Source organism: Schistocerca piceifrons, chromosome 10 (genome assembly GCF_021461385.2).
Source record: "Schistocerca piceifrons isolate TAMUIC-IGC-003096 chromosome 10, iqSchPice1.1, whole genome shotgun sequence".
Lineage (NCBI taxonomy): Eukaryota > Metazoa > Arthropoda > Insecta > Orthoptera > Acrididae > Schistocerca > Schistocerca piceifrons.
Window position 1 is genome coordinate 40,490,097 of NC_060147.1, and position 22,910 is coordinate 40,513,006.

Genomic DNA, 22,910 nt, shown 5'->3' on the forward strand with positions numbered 1-22,910 from the left:
CTTAACTTCGGTGATCTGCCACGAACCGTTGTTACCATTGCCGCGAGGCCGTTGGCGTAAACAAAATAAAGTTTTTTACATGTGAAATTTCATCATTTTCTAACTTACTATTGGTGTGGCATAACACTATCACCACTCCCCAACGATAGCTTGAATGCTGGTTTTTGAGGCAACTGATTCTTTGAGGAAAGTGTGCGAAGTGATTTTGCTACAAGTTGACAACCTGCAGTACACGTTCCCTCAGAGGCTGTAGTTGTTGTTGTTGTTGTTGTTGTCTTCAGTCCTGAGACTGGTTTGATGCAGCTCTCCATGCTACTCTATCCTGTGCAAGCTTCTTCATCTCCCAGTACTTACTGCAACCAACATCCTCCTGAATCTTCTTAGCGTATTCATCTCTTGGTCTCCCTCTACGATTTTTACCCTCCACACTGCCCTCCAATACTAAATTTGTGATCCCTTGATTCCTCAGAACATGTCCTACCTACCAACCGGTCCCTTCTTCTGGTCAAGTTGTGCCACAAACTCCCCTTGTCCCCAATTCTATTCAATACCTCCTCATTAGTTATGTGATCTACCCATTTAATCTTCAGCATTCTTCTGTAGCACCTCATTTCGAAAGTTTCTATTCTCTTCTTGTCTAAACTATTTATCATCCATGTTTCACTTCCATACATGGCTACAATCCATACAAATACTTTCAGAAACGACTTCCTGACACTTAAATCTGTACTCGATGTTAATAAATTTCTCTTCTTCAGAAACGCTTTCCTTGCCATTGCGAGTCTACACTTTATATCCTCTCTACTTCGACCATCATGAGTTATTTTGCTCCCCAAATAGCAAAACTCCTTTACTACTTTAAGTGTCTCATTTCCTAATCTAATTCCCTCAGCATCACCCGACTTAATTCGACTACATTCCATTATCCTCGTTTTGCTTCTGTTGATGTTCATCTTATACCCTCCTTTCAAGACACTGTCCATTCCGTTCAACTGCTCTTCCAAGTCCTTTGCTGTCTCTGACAGAATTACAATGTCATCGGCGAACCTCAACGTTTTTATTTCTTCTCCATGGATTTTAATACCTAATCCAAATTTTTCTTTTGTTTCCTTTACTGCTTGCTCAATATACAGACTGAATAACATCGCGGAAAGGCTACACTCCCTTCCCAACCTCAGAGGCTAAGGAGTACAAAAACGTCATCTATGTGACCACCAACGCGTTCCAATGGAGACACGCCCACTTGAAGGTGGAGATAAAAGACCTTTGACAGTGTATATTATAACGATTGAAATCACACACGAGGGCACATCAGACAAGTGAGAATGTGGCAGTCTTTTGCCTTCACGCTCAAGGAGGCAGTGAGTTGCAGCACCACCATGCAGCACACACCCAAAGTCATGTCTTGCAGCAGGAGACACAGAGTCACCAGGAGGGTACCTCGGCTGTAAGGCTTTTGGGAAGGATCACCAGTCCCACAAGGCAATTATCAATAATCCCCACCCACACTGATGCTGACCTGGTGCTGACTGTTCGCTGCCACCACACTGCAGTGATTCTTCATAACCCATAAATGAGTGTCGTGTAGCTTGGTGATACCGCTTCTCACAAAGGTAGCCTCATCTGTGGATACAACGGATGAGAGAAATCCCAGCACCGTGGTGGCCTGTGCGACGAACCAGCGACAAAACTGTTGCTGACAAGAAAAGTCCGTAGCTAATAAGGCCTGCATTCACTTTAAGCGACTCGAATAGTAGCAGCTGTCAAGGGGAACGTTCCCCACACTCGTCTGGCTTACCCCATCCTGATGCGCTACCTGCCTGGTGCTGATGGCAGGGTCACCATCGAAGACCTTTTACCTCCATTTTCAAGTGGGAGCACCTTCCTCGGAATGCATTTCCAGCCGTATATCCATACTGACCTTTTCTGCTTCTTATCCTCTCAAGGATAGTGTCCTGTAGTTTGTGTCAGGAAGTAGAGATGAATCGCTATTAATTCTAGCGACGAATTGGACTAAAAATGGGAAAATTAGATGACATAAACTACTTTGACTGGCGCTTGTGAACGAGCACCTCGAAATTGGCGAAGCTGGTAGGCTGAAAAGGAATGCCGCGTGGTGAGGGCCTCCCGGCAGGGAGACCCGGTCGGCTTTTGAGGTGACGCCACTTCGGTGACTTGCGCGTCGATGAGGATAAAATGAGGATGATGACGACACAACCATCCAGTCCCTGAGTGGAGAAAAACTCCAATCCAGCCTGGAATCGAAACCAGGCCCTCTGGCATGACAAGTAGGCCCGCTGCTCACTCAACCACTGTGGCAGGCGCTGGTAGGCTGTTTGCATGCTACTGTGGTGAGAATATGTGGAAAGCAGTTCAAGGATGCTAAAATAATGAGTAGGGGAGAAGATTATACATGCCAAGGCCTCGTCACATACGGTGAGGTCGTAGGCTTGCCCATTCTGTAAGTCATGAAACGATCTGTGGTACATACACTATATGATCAAAAGTATCCGGACACCTGGCTTTCACGATTCACCTCGGTCTGCGTGGGAGATGTCAAACAGTGTGCAGTGGCGCCTCACGTGCAAGTGGCGGCAGGGTCTAGGTGGTCGCGGTATGAGCATCAGTGTAAACAGACAAGACACAAAGTGGCATTCAGTGACTCACTTCGGTCTGCATCATGTGGGAATGTGGGAGATCTCGAACAGTAAGCTGTGCCAAAGGGCGGGGGGGGGGGGGGGTCTCTATGGTTGCGGTATGACCATCAGTGTAAACAGACAAGACACGCAGCAGCATTATGTGACTCACCTCAGTGTGCATCATGTGGGAGACGTCAAACAGCGAGCAATGGCGCCCAGTGTGCAGGGTCTGGTTGATTCTGGTTCGAGCATCAGTATAAACAGACAACCAGACTGTGGTGTTCTGTTACTCACTTCAGTCTGCATCATGTGGGAATGTGGGAGATCTTGAACAGTAAGCTGTGCCAGAGGGCGGTGGGGGGGGGGGGAGGGGTTGTCTGTATGGTTGCGGTATGGCCATCAGTGTAAACAGACAAGACACACAGCAGCATTATGTGACTCACCTCAGTGTGCATCATGTGGGAGACGTCGAACAGCGAGCTATGGCGCCCAGTGTGCAGGGTCTGGGTGATTGTGGTACGAGCATCAGTATAAACAGACAACCAGACTGTGGTGTTCCGTTACTCACTTTGGTCTGCAGCATGTGGAAGATCTTGAACAGTAAGCCATGTCAGTGGGCTGGGCGGTCCGTGTGGTTGTGGTACGAGCATCCGTGTAAACAGACAAGACACACAGCAGCGTTCTGTGACTCATCTCAGTCTGCATCATGTGGGAAATGTCAAGCGAGCAATGGTGCCTGGTGTGTAGGTGGGTGGTGAAGTTCAGATGGTCACAGCAAGTACAACAGTATAAACAGACAAGACAAACAGTGGCGCTTCACAATTCACCTCAGTCTGCATCATGTGGTAGATGTCAAACAGTGTGCAGTGGTGCCTCATGTGCAGGTGGCAGTGGGGTCCAGGTGGTCACAGTGCGGTCATCAGTGTAAACAGACAAGACACAAAGTAGCATTCTGTTACTCACCTCAGTCTGCATCATATGGAGGACGGCAAACAGCGAGCAGCGGCCCCTGGTCTGCAGATTGGCAGGGGTATGTGTGGCTATGGTACGAGTATCAGTATAATCAACCAGACACACAGTCGCATTCTGTGACTCACCTATGGATGCATCATGTGGGAGACGAACAGCGAGCAATGGCGCCCGGCGTGCAGAGTCTGGGTGATTGTGGTACGAGCATCCGTGTAAACAGACAATGCACGCTGTGGTGTTCTGTGACTCACTTCAGTCTGCATCATGTGTGTGTTGAACCATGGCTGAGTGTGGAGGGGTGACGAGCTGACTCTCAGAACCACCGATGATGCCTCTACATGGCTCCTGGGACACCAGTGGTGAGAAGGGAATGTTGGAGGGCAGAAATACCAGTACATGGATAGGAATTGGCCGAGATCCTGGGAAACTGGTGATCGACAGCATGTGGGCCTCGCCAGCCTGGGGGCTACAGGTTGTTCCCCTGAGCGTAATTACGATTATGCTGTATGTGGATGCTATACTGCTGATGAAAAGGGTCGCCATCAGCAGTGGCGGCGCCGCCTCTACGTGGTTCCCCGTGGGCACCCAAAAGGGTGGCTAAAGGCGCTCTTCAGATGGAAGGTCCATTCCCCCACAAAGGGGGTAGTTTTTCCGAGCTGGTTTCCTTCGTTGTGGCGGAGTTGGGTAGTGGATGCATGGGTTGGACTTGAACGGAGTATGAGCAGAAGCTCGGGGATCCCTATATCTCTGACGTCGATCTGTTGTAGAATTTTAGAACATGTTTTTTGCTCGAGTATCATGTCGTTTTTGGAAACCCAGAATCTACTATGTAGGAATCAACATGGATTCCGGAAACAGCGATCGTGAGAGACCCAACTCGCTTTATTTGTTCATGAGACCCAGAAAATATTAGATACAGGCTCCCAGGTAGATGCTGTTTTTCTTGACTTCCGGAAGGCGTTCGATACAGTTCCGCACTGTCGCCTGATAAACAAAGTAAGAGCCTACGGAATATCAGATCAGCTGGATTGAAGAGTTTTTAGCAAACAGAACACAGCATGTTGTTGTCAATGGAGAGACGTCTACAGACGTTAAAGTAACCTCTGCCGTGCCACAGGGGAGTGTTATGCGACCATTGCTTTTCACAATATATATAAATGACCTAGTACATAGTGTCGGAAGTTCCATGCGGCTTTTCGCGGATGATGCCTTAGTATACAGAGAGGTTGCAGCATTAGAGGATTGTGGCGAGGTGCAGGAAGATCTGCGGCGGATAGGCACTTGGTGCAGGGAGTGGCAACTGTCCCTTAACATAGACAAATGTAATGTATTGGGAATACATAGAAACAAGGATCCTTTATTGTATGATTATATGATAGCGGAACAAACACTGGTAGCAGTTACTTCTGTAAAATATCTGGGAGTATGCGTGCGGAACGATTTGAAGTGGAATGATCATACAAAATTAATTGTTGGTAAGGCGGGTACCAGGTTGAGATTTATTGGGAGAGTGCTTAGAAAATGTAGTCCATCAACAAAGGAGGTGGCTTACAAAACACTCGTTCGACCTATACTTGAGTATTGCTCATCAGTGTGGGATCCGTACCAGATCGGCTTGACGGGGGAGATAGAGAAGATCCAGAGAAGAGCGGCGCGTTTCGTCACAGGGTTATTTGGTAACCGTGATACCGTTACGGAGATGTTTAATAAACTCAAGTGGCAGACTCTGCAAGAGAGGCGCTCTGCATCGTGGTGTAGCTTGCTCGGTAGGTTTCGAGAGGGTGCGTTTCTGGATGAGGTATCGAATATATTGCTTCCCCCTACTTATACCTCCCGAGGAGATAATGAATATAAAATTAGAGAGATTAGAGCGCGCACGGAGGCTTTCAGACAGTCGTTCTTCCCGCGAACCATATGCGACTGGAACAGGAAAGGGAGGTAATGACAGTGGCACGTAAAGTGCCCTCAGCCACACACCGTTGGGTGGCTTGCGGAGTATAAATGTAGATGTAGATGTAGATGATAATCCACCTCTGGCCAGGGGAAACCCAAACCAGAGCAGCCATGTACAGTATTGTCTGCATCATGTGGGAGATCTCGGACAGTAAGATGTGCCAGTGGGCAGGGTGGGGGGTGGGTCCATGTGGTTGTGGTACGAGCATCAGTGTAAACAGACAATGCACGCTGTGGTCTTCCATGACTCACTTTGGTCTCCATCATGTGGGAGATGTCGAACAGTAAGCTGTGCCAGTGGGCGGGCGGGCGGGGGATGGGGGGGGGGGGGCGGGGATGTCCAGGCGGTCACGGTACGAGCACCAGTGTAAACAGACAAGACACAAAGTAGCATTTCTGTAACTCACCTCGGTCTGCATCATGTGGGAGACGTCAAACAGCGAACAGTGACGCCTGGTGTGCAGGTGGGCGGCGGGGTCCGGATGGTCGCGGTACGAGACGGGCAGCAGGAAGCCCGCGAAGTCGACGAGGCGCGCTCCTAGCGAGCGGTGCAGATCCAGGAGCGCCGTGGGCCGCGGGGGCGGCGGTGCTCGCGGCAGGGGCGGCGTCGGCGTGATGATGCAGAAGCGCCTCCTGGCGGGGGCGGCGCCGGAGGCGGCGGCGGGGGCGGATAGCGCCGACACCTGCCGGTGGAGCAGCGCCCAGCGCACGGCGCTAGGCATGGTCGGGCAGTCTGCAACACCGAGGAGGCCCAACACTGTAGTCTCCCGCACTCAACAGCCCAAGATAAACTGATCATGAAGTGTTTTGACGACAGATGTCATTGCTCCAGGTACGTCTTCCACGATTTATGGTCGTGGTCCATGAACCTATTTTTGTCCCTGAAATTTTGTCCTGAGCTGCCCTCGATATTTTCAGAAATTAAACAACACTTAAAGTAGTAAGGGAGTTTCGCAGTCCGCACCTCGTGGTGGTGCGGTAGCGTTCTCGCTTCCCGCGCCCGGGTTCCCGGGTTCGATTCCCGGCGGGGTCAGGGATTTTCTCTGCCTCGTGATGACTGGGTGTTGTGTGATGTCCTTAGGTTAGTTAGGTTTACGTAGTTCTAAGTTCTAGGGGACTGATGACCAAAGATGTTAAGTCCCATAGTGCTCAGAGACATTTGAACCATTTTTTTGGAGTATCGCTATTTGAGGAGCAAAATAATTTATAATGGTCGAAGTAGAGAGGATATAAAATACAGACTGGCAATGATAAGGAAAGCGTTTCTGAAGAAGAGAAATTTAACATCGAGTATAGATTTAAGTGCCAGGAAGTTGTTTCTGAAAGTATTTGTATGGATTGTAGCCATGTATGGAAGTGAAGCATGGACGATAAATAGTTTGGACAAGAAGAGAATAGAAGCTTTTGAAATGTGGTGCTACAGAAGAATGCTGAAGATTAGATGGGTAGATCACATAACTAATGAGGAGGTATTGAATAGAATTGGGGAGAAGAGGAGTTTGTGGCACAACTTGACTAGAAGAAGGGATCAGTTGGTAGAACATGCTCTGAGGCATCAAGGGATGACCAATTTAGTATTGGAGGGCAGCGTGGAGGGTAAAAATCGTAGAGGGAGACCAAGAGATGAATACACTAAGCAGATTCAGAAGGATGTAGGTGGCATTAGGTACTGGGAGATGAAGAAGCTTGCACAGGATAGAGTAGCATGGACAACTGCATCCAACCAGTCCCAGGACTGAAGACCACAACAACAAAAACAACAACAACAGTTAAAAAGCAGTCTTGATTGCATAAACACATTTATTGAAAAATCGAGACCGGTTTCAATCTGTTTTAGACCACCATCAGACCATACTCCACAGGTGGCAGATGCAGACAATGGCACGGAGCAGACACGAGATATCTTTGTCTTATATATGTGGCTCCTGCTTGTGTCAGACATCTATGTCTTGTACGTACAGTTCCTTCTCCGTGTCACTGTCTCCACCTGCCATCTTTGAACTATAGACTGATGGTGGTCTAAAACAGATTGAACTGGGATTTAAATGAATGTCTTTATTTGATCAAGGCTGCTTTGAAATTTTTATTACTTATTGCCTTTCCAATTATATTTACAATAATCTTCACAGGCATTACTGGTTCCCATGGGTCTCGCTGCTTGACAGGCGAAGGTATGCAGTAGACATTTACATGTGGTCAAGCGAGATAATACTAGTCAGAACTGAAACTAAACTACTGCACTGCCGTTTGTCAAAGGTAAACTTTGTCTATCGATTCTGTAGAGCAGCTGTCCATATATGTCTTAAGTTTGTTGGCTTCTGATTTTGTGATCAAAAAATGGGTCCAAATGGCTCTGAGCACTATGGGACTTAACACCTGAGGTCATCAGTCCCCGAAAACTTAGAACTACTTAGACCTAACTAACCTAAGGACATCACACACATCCACGCCCGAGGCAGGATTCGAACCTGCGACAGTAGCGGTCACGCGGTCCCAGACTGTAGCGCCTAGAACCGTTCGGCCACACTGGTGTGAGGGGTGGTAGGGGGTGCACTCAACCCTATTGGAGCCAACTGAGGAGCTCCTCAACTGATCGATGCTGCATCCGAGAACACCACTGGCAGAGGACGACACAGGAATTTTTCGAGCCCGGCTGGCCCATCTAGAGCCAGAACGCCGAACTTTACCAGCCTAGCAAGAGAAATGATCAGGGATATTACAGGAACGCTCAGTCGAAGTACAAAGCTCTGTCGAACATGGGTAGTAAAATGCTTACCTTACAAGGCATCTATAAGTGTACTGCTTCACCTTCAACACCGTGAGACAAATGTCGACCACTACAAGCTCTTTAATATTTCCGAAGTATTAGTACGGACCAAAACTTTAAAAAAAGCTATTCGTAAAAATGGGCTCCAAAATGGGCTTTAAGATGAGGAAATGTGCTACACAGCATTGAATATAAACAACTGCTTATAGCTTTTAAGGCTGCACTTCAGAATGCAAGATAACTTGACACGTTTTTCTTATTGTGGTCCTCTCAAAGTACAGAAAACAAATAGTTTCCTGCAAGATTTGTTTCACAGTACTGAAGTGAAGAAGAGCTCCTGGGTCTTGTTGTTGTTGTTATTGTTGTTGTGGTCTTCAGTCCGAGACTGGTTTGATGCTGCTCTCTATGCTACTCTATCCTGCGCAAGCTTCTTCATCTCCGAGTAACTACTGCAGCCTACACCCTTCTGAATCTGTTTAGAGTATTCTTGCCTTTATCTCGCTCTACGACTTTTACCCACCGCCCTTCCCTCCAATACTGAACTGATGATCCTTTGTTGCCTCAGAATGTGTTCTAGCAACCGATCCCTTCTCTTTCTTCTGTAGCACTACATTTCAAAAGCTTCTATTCTCTCCTTGTCTAAACTATTTATCGTCCGTGTTTCACTTACATACATAGCTACACTCCATATAAATACTTTCAAAAAAGACTTCCTGACACTTAAATCTATACTCGACGTTAACAAATTTCTCTTCTTCAGAAATGCTTTCCTTGCCATCGCCAGTCTGTATTTTATATCCTTCCTACCTCGACCATCATCGGTTATTTTGCTGCCCAAACAGCAAAACTCATCTACTACTTCAAGTGTCTCATTTCCTAATCTAATTCCCTCAGCATCAGCCAACTTAATTCGAATACATTCCATTATCCTCGTTTTGCTTTTTTGATGTTCATCTTATAACCTTCTTTCAAAACGCTGTCTATTCCGTTCAATTGTTCTCCCAGATCCCTTGCTGTCTCTGACAGAATTACAAAGTCGTCGGCAAACCTCAAAGTTTTGTAATGTGTTTATCTGACATGTCCACATCCAGGAGGATTCGCTCTTTTATGGTTCTTTGGAATGAATAATTAATCTAATCTAAATCTAATCTAATCTCTTTATTCTTCGTGCCTAAGTATTTACAAGCGTCTCCCGCTCGAAGTCTCCTAATTGAAGCGTGTGACATGACGGTGTGCGACGTAACTATGTTGGTGCGTGAAAAACAGCGTGACAACGTGCTGTAATCGAGTTTCGAATTCGAAAAGTTCGTCCGCATATGGAGCACCCTTTCATTCTGCATGACAATACGAGATCACACATGAACACTGCGACATCCTCAACTATCCGACACCTTGCGTTCACTGTCATCGATCAGCCTACATACAGTCCCGATTTGGCCCCATCCGATATTCATGCGTTTGCAAAATTTGTAGAACACCTTCGAGAACTTCACTTTGATAGTGATGAAACGGTGCAAGCAGAGATGAGGGTGCGGCTCTGTCAACAATGCCAAACATTCTACAGTTGCGGCATCAACAAACTGGTTTCTCGTTGGGAGAAATGTGTTCCTCCCCAGCGTGACTATGTTGAGAAATAAATCTGTAGACATGAAGAACGAAGACTGCGAATATTAATTAACATTTGTTTTATTTCAAAAGCTTGAAGAGTTTTCACGTGCGTTCGGAAGCATTATATTTCTGCAAGCCCTAGAAGTTCCAGTTTAGACCTTACCACACGTATATGCTATTTTATATACTTCACATGTCTGTAGAGGAGAGCGCTTACCCTTTAGAGGTCTGAGGGCTTAACATCGGTCTGCTGCTATGTTCTGAAAAATTTTTCCGAACTGATAAGCTTATTTTATTACAAGTAAGGGAAGCAGTTGCTTAGACCAATTTATATCACTTTGGTAGCTTCGTTGTGTACGGGGTAGCGTCTTTGATTACTAATCAAACCGCGCTCGAAACCTGTCACCGGTTAAATTTTGATTAATAAACAGCATTGGTGACCGAAGACTTCCGACATAAGAAGTCACCCTCATTCCGCTGAAGGCCTTGTCAAAGATGGCGGAGATGCGGATAGAAGTTCAGGGCTCTGTCTTGTCCTTGGGGTGGGAAACTGCCCATGAAGGAGGAGGAATCAGCAATGATCAACGGCAAGAGGATACAGAAGGCAATGTAAACCACTGCATTAAAAACACATATCGTGTGTACAGAGGGCATGTGGTGTGCAATTGAAAAACTATCATGACGATCCAGAATGAGATTTTCACTCTGCAGCGGGGTGTGCGCTGATATGAAACTTCCTGGAAGATTAAAACTGTGTGCCCGACCGAGACTCGAACTCGGGACCTTTGCCTTTCGCGGGCAAGTGCTCTACCATCTGAGCTTCCGAAGCACGACTCACGCCCGGTACTCAGATGGTAGAGCACTTGCCCGCGAAAGGCAAAGGTCCCGAGTTCGAGTCTCGGTCGGGCACACAGTTTTAATCGGCCAGGAAGTTTCATATGAGCGCACACCCCGCTGCAGAGTGAAAATCTCATTCTGGAAACATCCCCCAGTCTGTGGCTAAGCCATGTCTCCGCTCTATCCTTTCTTTCAGGAGTGCTAGTTCTGTAAGGTTCGCAGGAGAGCTTCTGTAAACTTTGGAAGGTAGGAGACGAGATACTGGCAGAAGTAAAGCTGTGAGTACCGGGCGTGAGTCGTGCTTCGGTAGCTCAGATGGTAGAGCACTTGCCCGCGAAAGGCAAAGGTCCCGAGTTCGAGCCTCGGTCGGGCACACAGTTTTAATCTGCCAGGAAGTTTCATATCATGATGATATCTTCCAGAATAGTCCCCCATTCGGATCCCTGGGAGAGGACTATCAAGGAGACGTCATCATGAGAGCAAGATTTAGTAACCAACCGAAGGATAACTTTCTGTAAGTCAGGCCGTGGAATGTCGGAAGCTTGAACGTGGTAGGAAAACTAAAAAATCTAAAAATGGAAATGCAAAGGCTCATTCTAGAAACAGTGGGGGCCAGTGAAGTGAAATGGAAAGAAGAGAAGGGTTTCTGATCAGATGAGTGTATGGTATATCATCAGCTGCAGAGAATGGTATAATGGGAGTAGGATTCGTTATGATTAGGAAGGTAGGGCAGAGAGTGGGTTATTGTGAACGATTCAGTGATACAGTCGTTCTTATCAGAATCGACGGCAAACCAACATCGACAAAGATAGTTCAGGTATACATGCCGACGTTGCAAGCTGAAGATGAAGAGATAGAGAAAGTATATGAGGATATTGAAAAAATACAGGGGAGATGAAAATCTAATAATCATGAGCAGAAGAAAAGGTTACAGGAGATATAGTGTCCCTTTTGAAATATTCAAGCCGATATATTTGAAGTAAATAATAAAAGGACTCTGAATAATATTACGTGGACATAAACGACAAATTAATTATGAAAATGTATTAAATTAGCTTCAAAGACAGACTATACCGATTGCAATGTAGTAAAAAGACGTTATTTATGTTAGATGCGATCATAGTGCATAACGTTCTCGAAACTAACATTATTATCTTTGTCATTATACATAAGAGAAAAAAAAATTAAAAATCACTTCGAGTCACATCATTTCTTCTGCTGTATGTAAGGTACACTTGCTATTGTAAAGCGGTAGCTTTTGTTCTATTTGTTCTCGTACGTAGCGAGTAAGTGTGTATTCTGTGCTTAGTGGGAATATACACTCCTGGAAATTGAAGTAAGAACACCGTGAATTCATTGTCCCAGGAAGGGGAAACTTTATTGACACATTCCTGGGGTCAGATACATCACATGATCACACTGACAGAACCACAGGCACATAGACACAAGCAACAGAGCATGCACAATGTCGGCACTAGTACAGTGTATATCCACCTTTCGCAGCAATGCAGGCTGCTATTCTCCCATGGAGACGATCGTATCGATGCTGGATGTAGTCCTGTGGAACGGCTTGCCATGCCATTTCCACCTGGCGCCTCAGTTGGACCAGCGTTCGTGCTGGACGTGCAGACCGCGTGAGACGACGCTTCATCCAGTCCCAAACATGCTCAATGGGGGACAGATCCGGAGATCTTGCTGGCCAGGGTAGTTGACTTACACCTTCTAGAGCACGTTGGGTGGCACGGGATACATGCGGACGTGCAATGTCCTGTTGGAACAGCAAGTTCCCTTGCCGGTCTAGGAATGGTAGAACGATGGGTTCGATGACGGTTTGGATGTACCGTGCACTATTCAGTGTCCCCTCGACGATCACCAGTGGTGTACGGCCAGTGTAGGAGATCGCTCCCCACACCATGATGCCGGGTGTTGGCCCTGTGTGCCTCGGTCGTATGCAGTCCTGATTGTGGCGCTCACCTGCACGGCGCCAAACACGCATACGACCATCATTGGCACCAAGGCAGAGGCGACTCTCATCGCTGAAGACGACACGTCTCCATTCGTCCCTCCATTCACGCCTGTCGCGACACCACTGGAGGCGGGCTGCACGATGTTGGGGCGTGAGAGGAAGACGGCCTAACGGTGTGCGGGACCGTAGCCCAGCTTCATGGAGACGGTTACGAATGGTCCTCGCCGATACCCCAGGAGCAACAGTGTCCCTAATTTGCTGGGAAGTGGCGGTGCGGTCCCCTACGGCACTGCGTAGGATCCTACGGTCTTGGCGTGCATCCGTGCGTCGCTGCGGTCCGGTCCCAGGTCGACGGGAACGTGCACCTTCCGCCGACTACTGGCGACAACATCGATGTACTGTGGAGACCTCACGCCCCACGTGTTGAGCAATTCGGCGGTACGTCCACCCGGCCTCCCGCATGCCCACTATACGCCCTCGCTCAAAGTCCGTCAACTGCACATACGGTTCACGTCCACGCTGTCGCGGCATGCTACCAGTGTTAAAGACTGCGATGGAGCTCCGTATGCCACGGCAAACTGGCTGACACTGACGGCGGCGGTGCACAAATGCTGCGCAGCTAGCGCCATTCGACGGCCAACACCGCGGTTCCTGGTGTGTCCGCTGTGCCGTGCGTGTGATCATTGCTTGTACAGCCCTCTCGCAGTATCCGGAGCAAGTATGGTGGGTCTGACACACCGGTGTCAATGTGTTCTTTTTTCCATTTCCAGGAGTGTATTTACAAAATGTGAGTGCACTGTATTACTTAAAGAACCCATCCAAACTCTTCTTCCTGAATTAATAACTGCAAGAAGTTATTTACCATTTTTTCAGTCTCTGCGAAGCGAGCAGCGGTGATTTTTGCAATCGGCCACCATTACGTGGCGTATTTAAATTTCTTTTTTCTTGTGTAACATATCACCACGGTCGGAGCAGAAAGAATCATTTCAAGTTATTCAATTAACTTAAGTGCAAAGCTTAACTAATTTTATTTCGTCAAAAAGTGCATACTTTCAAAGATACGATTTATTCTAGGTCCGTGCACTTAGTCTGCATTACGTTTCGCCGAAAGCATTTGAAATAATTTGTAGGGAGCCTGGCACTTATTTGAAACATAATTTAATATTTATCTTTGGCCACCTACAAATCTATATATATTATATTATCAATTTCTAGTGTTTCACTTAATACTAATAACAATAATTAATAACGACAGAAAGGAAGGGATAATATAGAGAATATGGGCTTGGGACAAGGAATGAGAGAGGAGAGAGACTAATTGAGTTCTGTAATAAATTTCAGCTAGTAATAGCGAATACTCTGGTCAAGAATCACATGAGGAGGAGGTATACTGGGAAAAGGCCGTGTGATACGGGAGATTTCAGTTAGATTACATCACGATCAGACAGAGATTCCGAAATCAGATAGTGGATTATAAGGCGTATCCAGGAGCAGATATAGACTTAAATCACAATGTAGTAGTAGTGCAGAGTATGCTGAAGCTTTTTTAACAGCCTGAAAGAATCAATACACAAATAAGTCCGATACGGAAGTACTAAGGAATGACGAGAGGATAGATTGCATGCAACCGGAGGTGGCGTGTTTGTCGCTGTTAGTAGTAGTTTATCCTGTAGTGAAAGAGAAGTGGATAGTTCCTGTGAATGATTATGGGTGGAGGTTACACTCAACAACCGAGCTAGATTAATAATTGGCTCCTTTTACCAGCATTAGTGGCGGAATAACTGAGAGAAAATCTGGAATACATTTCACATAAATTTCCTCAGCATGTTATAGTCTTAGGTGGACATTTCAATTTACCAGATACAGACTGAGACAATCAGATGTTTAGGACGGGTGGTAGGGACAGAACATCGAGTGACATTATGTAAGTAGGCTGTTTAGGTTTTTATGTTGGTCACGCCATGTAGCGCTCTATATGAGAATCACTGACTGTGCTGTGTGCAGTCTGTGGCTGGTTTGCATTGTTGGAATTTGCTATTGTTGTGCTGGGCAGTTGGATGTTAACAGCGCGTAGCGTTGCGCAGTTGGAGGTGAGCCGCCAGCAGTGGTGGATGTGGGGAGAGAGATGGCGGAGTTTTGAGAGCGGATGATCTTGACGTGTGTCCATCAGAGACGGTAAATTTGTAATATATATATATATATATATATATATATATATATATATATATTGAACACTATTAAGGTAAATTCATTGTTTGTTGTTTATCAAAATCTTTCATTTGCTAACTATGCCTATCAGTAGTCCCTTTTATTTAGCTGGCAGTAGTGGCGCTCGCTGTATTGCAGTAGTTCGAGTAACGAAGATTTTTGTGAGGTAAGTGATTCATGAAAGGTAAAGGTTATTGTTAGTCAGGGCCATTCTTTTGTAGGGATTTTTGAAAGTCAGATTGCGTTGCGCTAAAAATATTGTGTATCAGTTTAGTGTTGATCAGAATAAGTAAAGAGCGAAATGTCTGAGTACGTTCAGTTCTGCTCAGCTGTTTGAAAATCAAATAACGTAAGGGGTTTACCAGCACAGTAATTCAATAATTTTTCTAAGGGTACGATTCATAATTACACTGAGTGCACTATCCGAAAATTACCTCTCGTGGAGATAACACCTTGGATCAACTGATAACAAACAGACCCGAACTTTTCGACTCCGTAAGTGCAGAACAGGGAATCAGTGATCATAAGGCCGTTGCAGCATCCCTGAATATGGAAGTAAATAGGAATATAAAAAAAGGGAGGAAGGTTTATCTGTTTAGCAAGAGTAATAGGAGGCAGATTTCAGACTACCTAACAGATCAAAACGAAAATTTCTGTTCCGACACTGACAATGTTGAGTGTTTATGGAAAAAGTTCAAGGCAATCGTAAAATGCGTTTTAGACAGGTACGTACCGAGTAAAACTGTGAGGGACGGGAAAAACCCACCGTGGTTCAACAACAAAGTTAGGAAACTACTGCGAAAGCAAAGAGAGCTTCACTCCAAGTTTAAACGCAGCCAAAATCTCTCAGACAAACAGAAGCTAAACGATGTCAAAGTTGGCGTAAGGAGGGCTACGCGTGAAGCGTTCAGTGAATTCGAAAATAAAATTCTATGTACCGACTTGACAGAAAATCCTAGGAAGTTCTGGTCTTACGTTAAATCAGTAGGTGGATCGAAACAGCATATCCAGACACTCCGGGATGATGATGGCATTGAAACAGAGGATGACACGCGTAAAGCTGAAATACTAAACACATTTTTCCAAAGGTGTTTCACAGAGGAAGACCGCACTGCAGTTCCTTCTCTAAATCCTCGCACAAACAAAAAAAATGGCTGACATCGAAATAAGTGTCCAAGGAATAGAAAGGCAACTGAAATCACTCAACAGAGGAACGTCCACTGGACCTGACGGGATACCAGTTCGATTCTACACAGAGTACGCGAAAGAACTTGCTCCTCTTCTAACAGCCGTGTACCGCAAGTCTCTAGAGGAACGGACGGTTCCAAATGATTGGAAAAGAGCACAGGTAGTCCAAGTCTTCAAGAAGGGTCGTCGAGCAGATGCGCACAACTATAGACCTATATCTCTGACATCGATCTGTTGTAGAATTTTAGAACATGTTTTTGCTCGCGTATCATGTCATTTCTGGAAACCCAGACTCTACTCTGTAGGAATCAACATAGATTCCGGAAACAGCGATCGTGTGAGACCCAGCTCGCTTTATTTGTTCATGAGACCCAGAAAATATAAGATACAGGCTCTCAGGTAGATGCCATTTTCCTTGACTTCCGGAAGGAGTTCGATACAGTTCCGCACTGTTGCCTGATAAACAAAGTAAGAGCCTACGGAATATCAGACCAGCTGTGTGGCTGGATTGAAGAGTTTTCAGCAAACAGAACACAGCATGTTGTTCTCAATGGAGAGACGTCTACAGATGTTAAAGTAACCTCTGGCGTGCCACAGGGGAGTGTTATGGGATCATTGCTTTTCACAATATATATAAATGACCTAATAGGTAGTGTCGGACGTTCCATGCGGCTTTTCGCGGATGATGCTGTACTATACAGAGAAGTTGCAGCATTAGAAAATTGCAGCGAAATGCAGGAAGATCTGCAGCGGATAGGCACTTGGTGCAGGGAGTGGCAACTGACCCTTAATATAGACAAATGCAATGTATTGCGTATACATAGAAATAAGGATCCTTTATTGTATGATAATATATTTGCGGAACAAACACTGGTAGGAGTTACTTCTGTAAAATATCTGGGAGTATGCGTGCGGAACGATTTGAAGTGGAATGATCATATAAAATTAATTGTTGGTAAGGCGGGTACCAGGTTAAGATTCATTGGGAGAGTGCTTAGAAAATGTAGTCCATCAACAAAGGAGGTGGCTTACAAAACACTCGTTCGACCTATACTTGAGTATTGCTCATCAGTGTCGGATCCGTACCAGGTCGGGTTGACAGAGGAGATAGAGAAGATCCAAAGAAGAGCGGCGCGTTTCGTCACCGGGTTATTTGGTAAGCGTGATAGCGATACGGAGATGTTTAGCAAACTCAAGGGGCAGACTCTGCAAGAGAGGCGCTCTGCATCGCGGTGTAACTTGCTGTCCAGGTTTCGAGAGGGTGCGTTTCTGGATGAGGTATCGAATATATTGCTTCCCCCCACTTATACCTCCCGAGGAGGTCACGAATGTAAAATTAGAGAGATTCGAGCGCGCACGGAGGCTTTCTGGCAGTCGTTCTTCCCGCGAACCATACGCGACTGGAACAGATTGGTTCAAATGGCTCTGAGCACTGTGCGACTTAACTTCTGAGGTCATCAGTCGCGTAGAACTTAGAGCTAATTAAACCTAACTAACCTAAGGACATCACACGCATCCATGCCCGAGGCAGGATTCCAACCTGCGACCGTAGCGGTCACGCGGTTCCAGACTGAAGCGCCTAGAACCGCACGACCACACCGGCCGGCTACGACTGGAACAGGAAAGGGAGGTAATGACAGTGGCACGTAAAGTGCCCTCCGCCACACACCGTTGAGTGGCTTGCGGAGTATAAATGTAGATGTAGACGCTTGAATTCTTTAAGGCTATAGATACAGCAATAAGGAATAGCTCAGTACGCAGTATAGTTGAAAAGGCTAAAAAGGGCAATCACACAAGTTGGCAAGAAAGACATATGTACAAAGAAGGTAACAACGAAGAAACCGTGGGTAATAGACGAAATACTTCAGTTGAGCGATGAAACAAGGAAGTACAAAAATGTTAAGGGAATACAGCAAAACAGAAATACAAGTCGCTGAGGAATGAAAAAAATACGAAATGCAGGGAAGCTAAGACGAAATGCCTGCATGAAAAGTGTGAAGCAATCAAAAATGAAGTGATTGTTGGAAGGATTGACTCAGCATGTAAAAAAGTAACAACAACTTTCCGTGAAATTAAAAGTAACACTGGTAACATTAAGGATAGAGTGTACTTAGAAATGGTGGAAAAATTTTTATGACTTTATTAAATTCTATAGTCTTTCCTGATTACATTGATACATACGTTACAGGGTTTCAAATGAAAAATGACCTACATATAATTTTAAAGTTTCGGTCATGTATGCCACCATGCCCTCTTTATTTCTGTTACAGAAACCAGTATTATTTCGAAAAGAACTTCGAACTTCCTGCTTCAAGCGCTTATACATATGATATATTGTATATGTTTCTAACAGTGCAGGTTTCTAGTGTCTGTAAATGATTATCTTTTCTAGTATTTACTTTCGTTTCGCTGAAGCAGTTTGTTCACGTGTTACTGAATGTTTGGTGCCCAAGTGCTACATATATATTTGTGCAAGTACATATCCTTTAGTGTGGAATACATACGAACTATGCCACGCATCAAGAAATTCATTACAAGGAAATTCCATGGTAACCTGTTCACAAATAAAGCAAGCCACACTGTTGAAAGTAACCTATGTATCAGTTCTTCACGGAAGAAACTCCCACATGGCACGCCTGCTGGTGATTAAAATGTTTGTCTTAACAATGACGCTGTTTTTAGTGGATTTGTTGTTGTTGATGTAGGAATCTTATCTTCTTTGATAAAGGAAGTGGCGAAATGTAAACAATGTGATGGTGTAAGCTGTCCGGAAATAACTGAACGACAATGTATCAGGAAGGGTTTAGCATCAAAATTAGTTGTTCTATGTAGATCCTCCAATAAACCAACATCGGAAATGACTTCAAACATTTCGCATAATTCATGTGACAAGAATTTGAAGTTAGTGTATGCAATGCGTGCAATAGGAAAAGGAAAAAAGGCTGCTCAAATGTTTTGTTGTTTGATGGACCTTACTCCTCCTCCCAGTAGGTTCAGCAAGTACATAAAAATACTTTTAGGTGCCTTGACGGTTGTGACTAAAGCATCGCCCGCATCTCGTGGTCGTGCGGTAGCGTTCTCGCTTCCCACGCCCGGGTTCCCGGGTTCGATTCCCGGCGGGGTCAGGAATTTTCTCTGCCTCGTGATGGCTGGGTGTTGTGTGCTGTCCTTAGGTTAGTTAGGTTTAAGTAGTTCTAAGTTCTAGGGGACTTATGACCACAGCAGTTGAGTACCATAGTGCTCAGAGCCAATTGAACCAAATTGAACTAAAGCATCTATGAAACATGAAGTAGAAGAAACTGTAAATATTACTGGAATCAGGGACATTGCTGCTGCACTTGATGGGACATGTCAACGTCGAGGAAATTGTTCCTCGAGTGGTGTTGTAAGTGATACTTCTCTGGCGAATAGTAAAGTTGGTGATGTTGAGTGCTTATCTAAGTACTGGCACGCCTGCCATGGTAGCACTGAAGGACGTATTGAACATCAGTGTTCTAAGAATTATGATGGTTACAGTGGAGGTATGGAGTGTGATGGTGATCTACAAACACTTCAGAGGTCGGTGCCCGTTTATAACGTTAGATATACGAGGTACCTAGACGATGGGGACTCTAAAGCTTTCAATAAAATTAATAAGTTCAATGATTATGGTGATACCTCGGTAACCAAACCGTAGTGTTGTGGACTAGTGCAAAAGAGAATGGGTGCTCGATTGAGGGAGCTACGAAGAGAAATGAAAGTTGCTATCTGATGGAAAATCTCTGTCTCGCCGAGGCAGATTGACGGAAACTAAAATACACATTCTTCAGAGTTATTATATACTGGCCATTAGTCGAACTGCACCTCTGAATGATGTTACAGTTATGAGAAAAGCTGTGTGGGCCACCTACTTTCGTAAGTTGTCCACAGATGACCAGCCTGTTCACAGACTTTGCCCTAAAGGAGAAGATTCTTGGTGTGGTCACCAAAAAGCAAAAGAAAATGGTCTAATATACCATCATAAGCATTCTCTTCCTGAGTCTGTTATGAATAAAATAAAACCAATTTTTAGAGACCTGAGTGACCCTGTTTTGCTTAGTAAATGTCTTCATGGGAGCACTCAGAATACAAATGAAAAGTTTCAGCCATTGCATATGGGAAAGGTTACCCAAGAATGTTTTTGTAGTACTAAATACATTAAAAGTTGGTGTGGTAGATGCAGTGACATGTTTCAATGATGGAGTGATAGGAATGTTGGAAGTCCTGAGAAATTTAGGCATAAAATGTGGCTCTAATATGGAAGATCAACTGCTTGCATGGGACAGACAATGGCTGCATGAAGCTGAAAGATTCGCTCTTCAAGTTACCAAAGAAGCAAGAAGTGCTAAAAGGAATGCCAAGAGGAAGCTTAAAGATGAAGAAATGCTGCAGGATGAAGACTATGCTTCAGGAATGTTTTGAGGCACAGTTTAATTGGACTCATATCTTCATTTGAAATTACCCTTAAGTTGTATTTTTCAGAATTCAGGTACAAATATTTCCTAAAGTTTATGCAGCATTGGTCTAATTTTTTTCTGTAATTTGCAATAGTTCATATTTATGTAGTAGACCTAAGCTTTATTGAAGAATCAACTAAATTATAGAAAAAATATTATTTTTATTAGGAAAAATATTATAAAAATTATAATGTAAGGTGTGATATTTTTTATTCTTGTAATATACATAATAGGTGGAATTAAATAGGTCTAGTATCTCAGCCATCATGTCATGATATCTGGTAAAAATTTGGTCTCCTTCGAATGTATAACATTGGATTGAATGGTACCTCAATTTGAAGAACCATTTTGGGGAAAAATGCGTCGATTTCTTTGTAATTTTTTAATAACCCTAAGCAGGTTCAAAAATATTCAAAATACTTCTAATTTGTTTAGAAAGTGTGCTGCATTACCTGATATCAACAAAAAAATCTGTAAAACGTATACATTATAAACAGTGCCTGAAAGAAATAGGTGTTGGTTTTTACGTAATATTGAGCCGGAAAAGTACCCTGTTACCTTGCAAAGTGAATTTCACTGTTAAATGGAGACGTGAGAGAGGATAGGTGGAAAGAGTACACCAAAGTCTCTATGAGAGGGAAGATTTGTGTGATGTGATAGAAGAAGAAACTGGAGTCGATTTAGATGAGGTAGGGGATCCAATCATAGAATCACAATTTAAGAGAGCTTTGGAGGACTTAACAACAAATAAAGTAGAAGGGATAGATAACATTCCAAACGTTGGTGTGTAGAACATAGGAGTCTGGCGACATACCACCCGATTTTCGAAAAACTATCGTCCACACGATTCCGAGGACTGGAAAAACCAACAGGTGAGAGAATTACTGCACAATCAACTTAACAGCTAATGCATCCCACCTGCTGACTAGAATAATATACAGAAAAATGAAAAAGAAAACTAATGATGTGTTAGATGTCCATTAGTTTGGCTTTAGGAATGGCAGAGGCACCGGAGAGATAATTCTGACCTAGAGGTTGATAACGGAAGCAAGATTAAAGAAAAAAGAAAGCAAGACAAAATTATAGGATTTGTCACCCAGGAAAAAGCGTCCGACAATGTAAAATGGTGCAAGACGTTCTAAATTCTGAGAAAAATAGGGGTAAGCTATGAGGAGAGACAGGTGATATACGATATGTACAACAACTAAAAGGGGATAATAAGATTGGACGACCAAGAACGAAGTGCTGGGGTTAAGAAGGATGTAAGACAGGGTTGTAATATTTCGCCCTACTGTTCAATCTGTACATGGGAGGGTCATGATAGAAATAAAATAAAGGTTCAGTAGTGGAATTAAAATTCAAGGTGAAAGGATATCAGTGATACGATTCGCTGATGACATTGCTATCCCGAGTGGAAGTGAAGAAGAATTGCATGATACGCTGAAGGGAATGAACAGTGTAATGAGTACAGAATATGGACTGCGGGTAAATCGAAGACAGACGAAAGTAATGAGAAGTAGCAGATATGAAAACAGCGAGAAATGTTACGATTGATGGTTACGAAGCAGATGAAGTTAAGAAATGCTGCTACCTAGACAGCAAAATAACCGATGACGGACGGAGCAAGGAGGGCATCAAAAGCAGACTAGCACTGGCAAAAAGGGCGTTCCTGGCCAAGTCAGTAGACTGATGACTCACAAAAAAAATATCACGCTTGACTGGACTTATGGGAACCACAAGCACCTGTGAAGACGTCCAAAGCAGCTCTAGACAAAACGCTAGTGAAGCACGGTCATACATCATAGACGATTCACCATGACGTAAAATAAATCGGTCAGTAGTTAAATACTTCAAGTTTATTCATGTACAAAACTTCTTAACAGTGTTACAATTAGAAATATACGCACATGTGGATATATGTGGTAACACTCGTCGATAAATGAAGTAACAGGCTAATTATTTACGGATAAAAACCTCCGCCAGTGTGAATATCTGCAAGTACCATCTAAAGTAGTTACTTTCTGGTTAGAAGTTAAATGGTAGTCTTGACATTAAGAATGTAATCTGTTTGCATTACAACTGATGGATAACATAATGTTTATTCTTGACTAGGGACTCGCCCTGGCTTCACACAGATGCCAGCTTCTATAGCCAGATGACCTGTTCACAACGTAGTTTGTTTGTGTAGTAATGTACAGAAACGTTGCTCGTCAGTCAGTCTAAAAGTAAAAACAATTTCAGAAGCCCTGTAGTAGTTCCTGAGACTAACCTAACATAAAGAAAAATGCGGTGGGGTACTT

General features: G+C 44.4%; 1 protein-coding gene across 1 annotated transcript in view; it reads right to left on the reverse strand.

Moving 5' to 3' along the window:
• LOC124718923 (aminomethyltransferase, mitochondrial) overlaps positions 1-22,910 on the reverse strand; it is a 179,404-nt gene that overhangs the window by 42,811 nt on the left and 113,683 nt on the right. The window contains exon 2 of the mRNA XM_047244577.1: positions 5,969-6,294. Coding sequence (XP_047100533.1) covers positions 5,969-6,283 — 315 coding nt within the window. The 5' untranslated portion in view covers positions 6,284-6,294. The remainder of the gene's footprint in view (positions 1-5,968; positions 6,295-22,910) is intronic.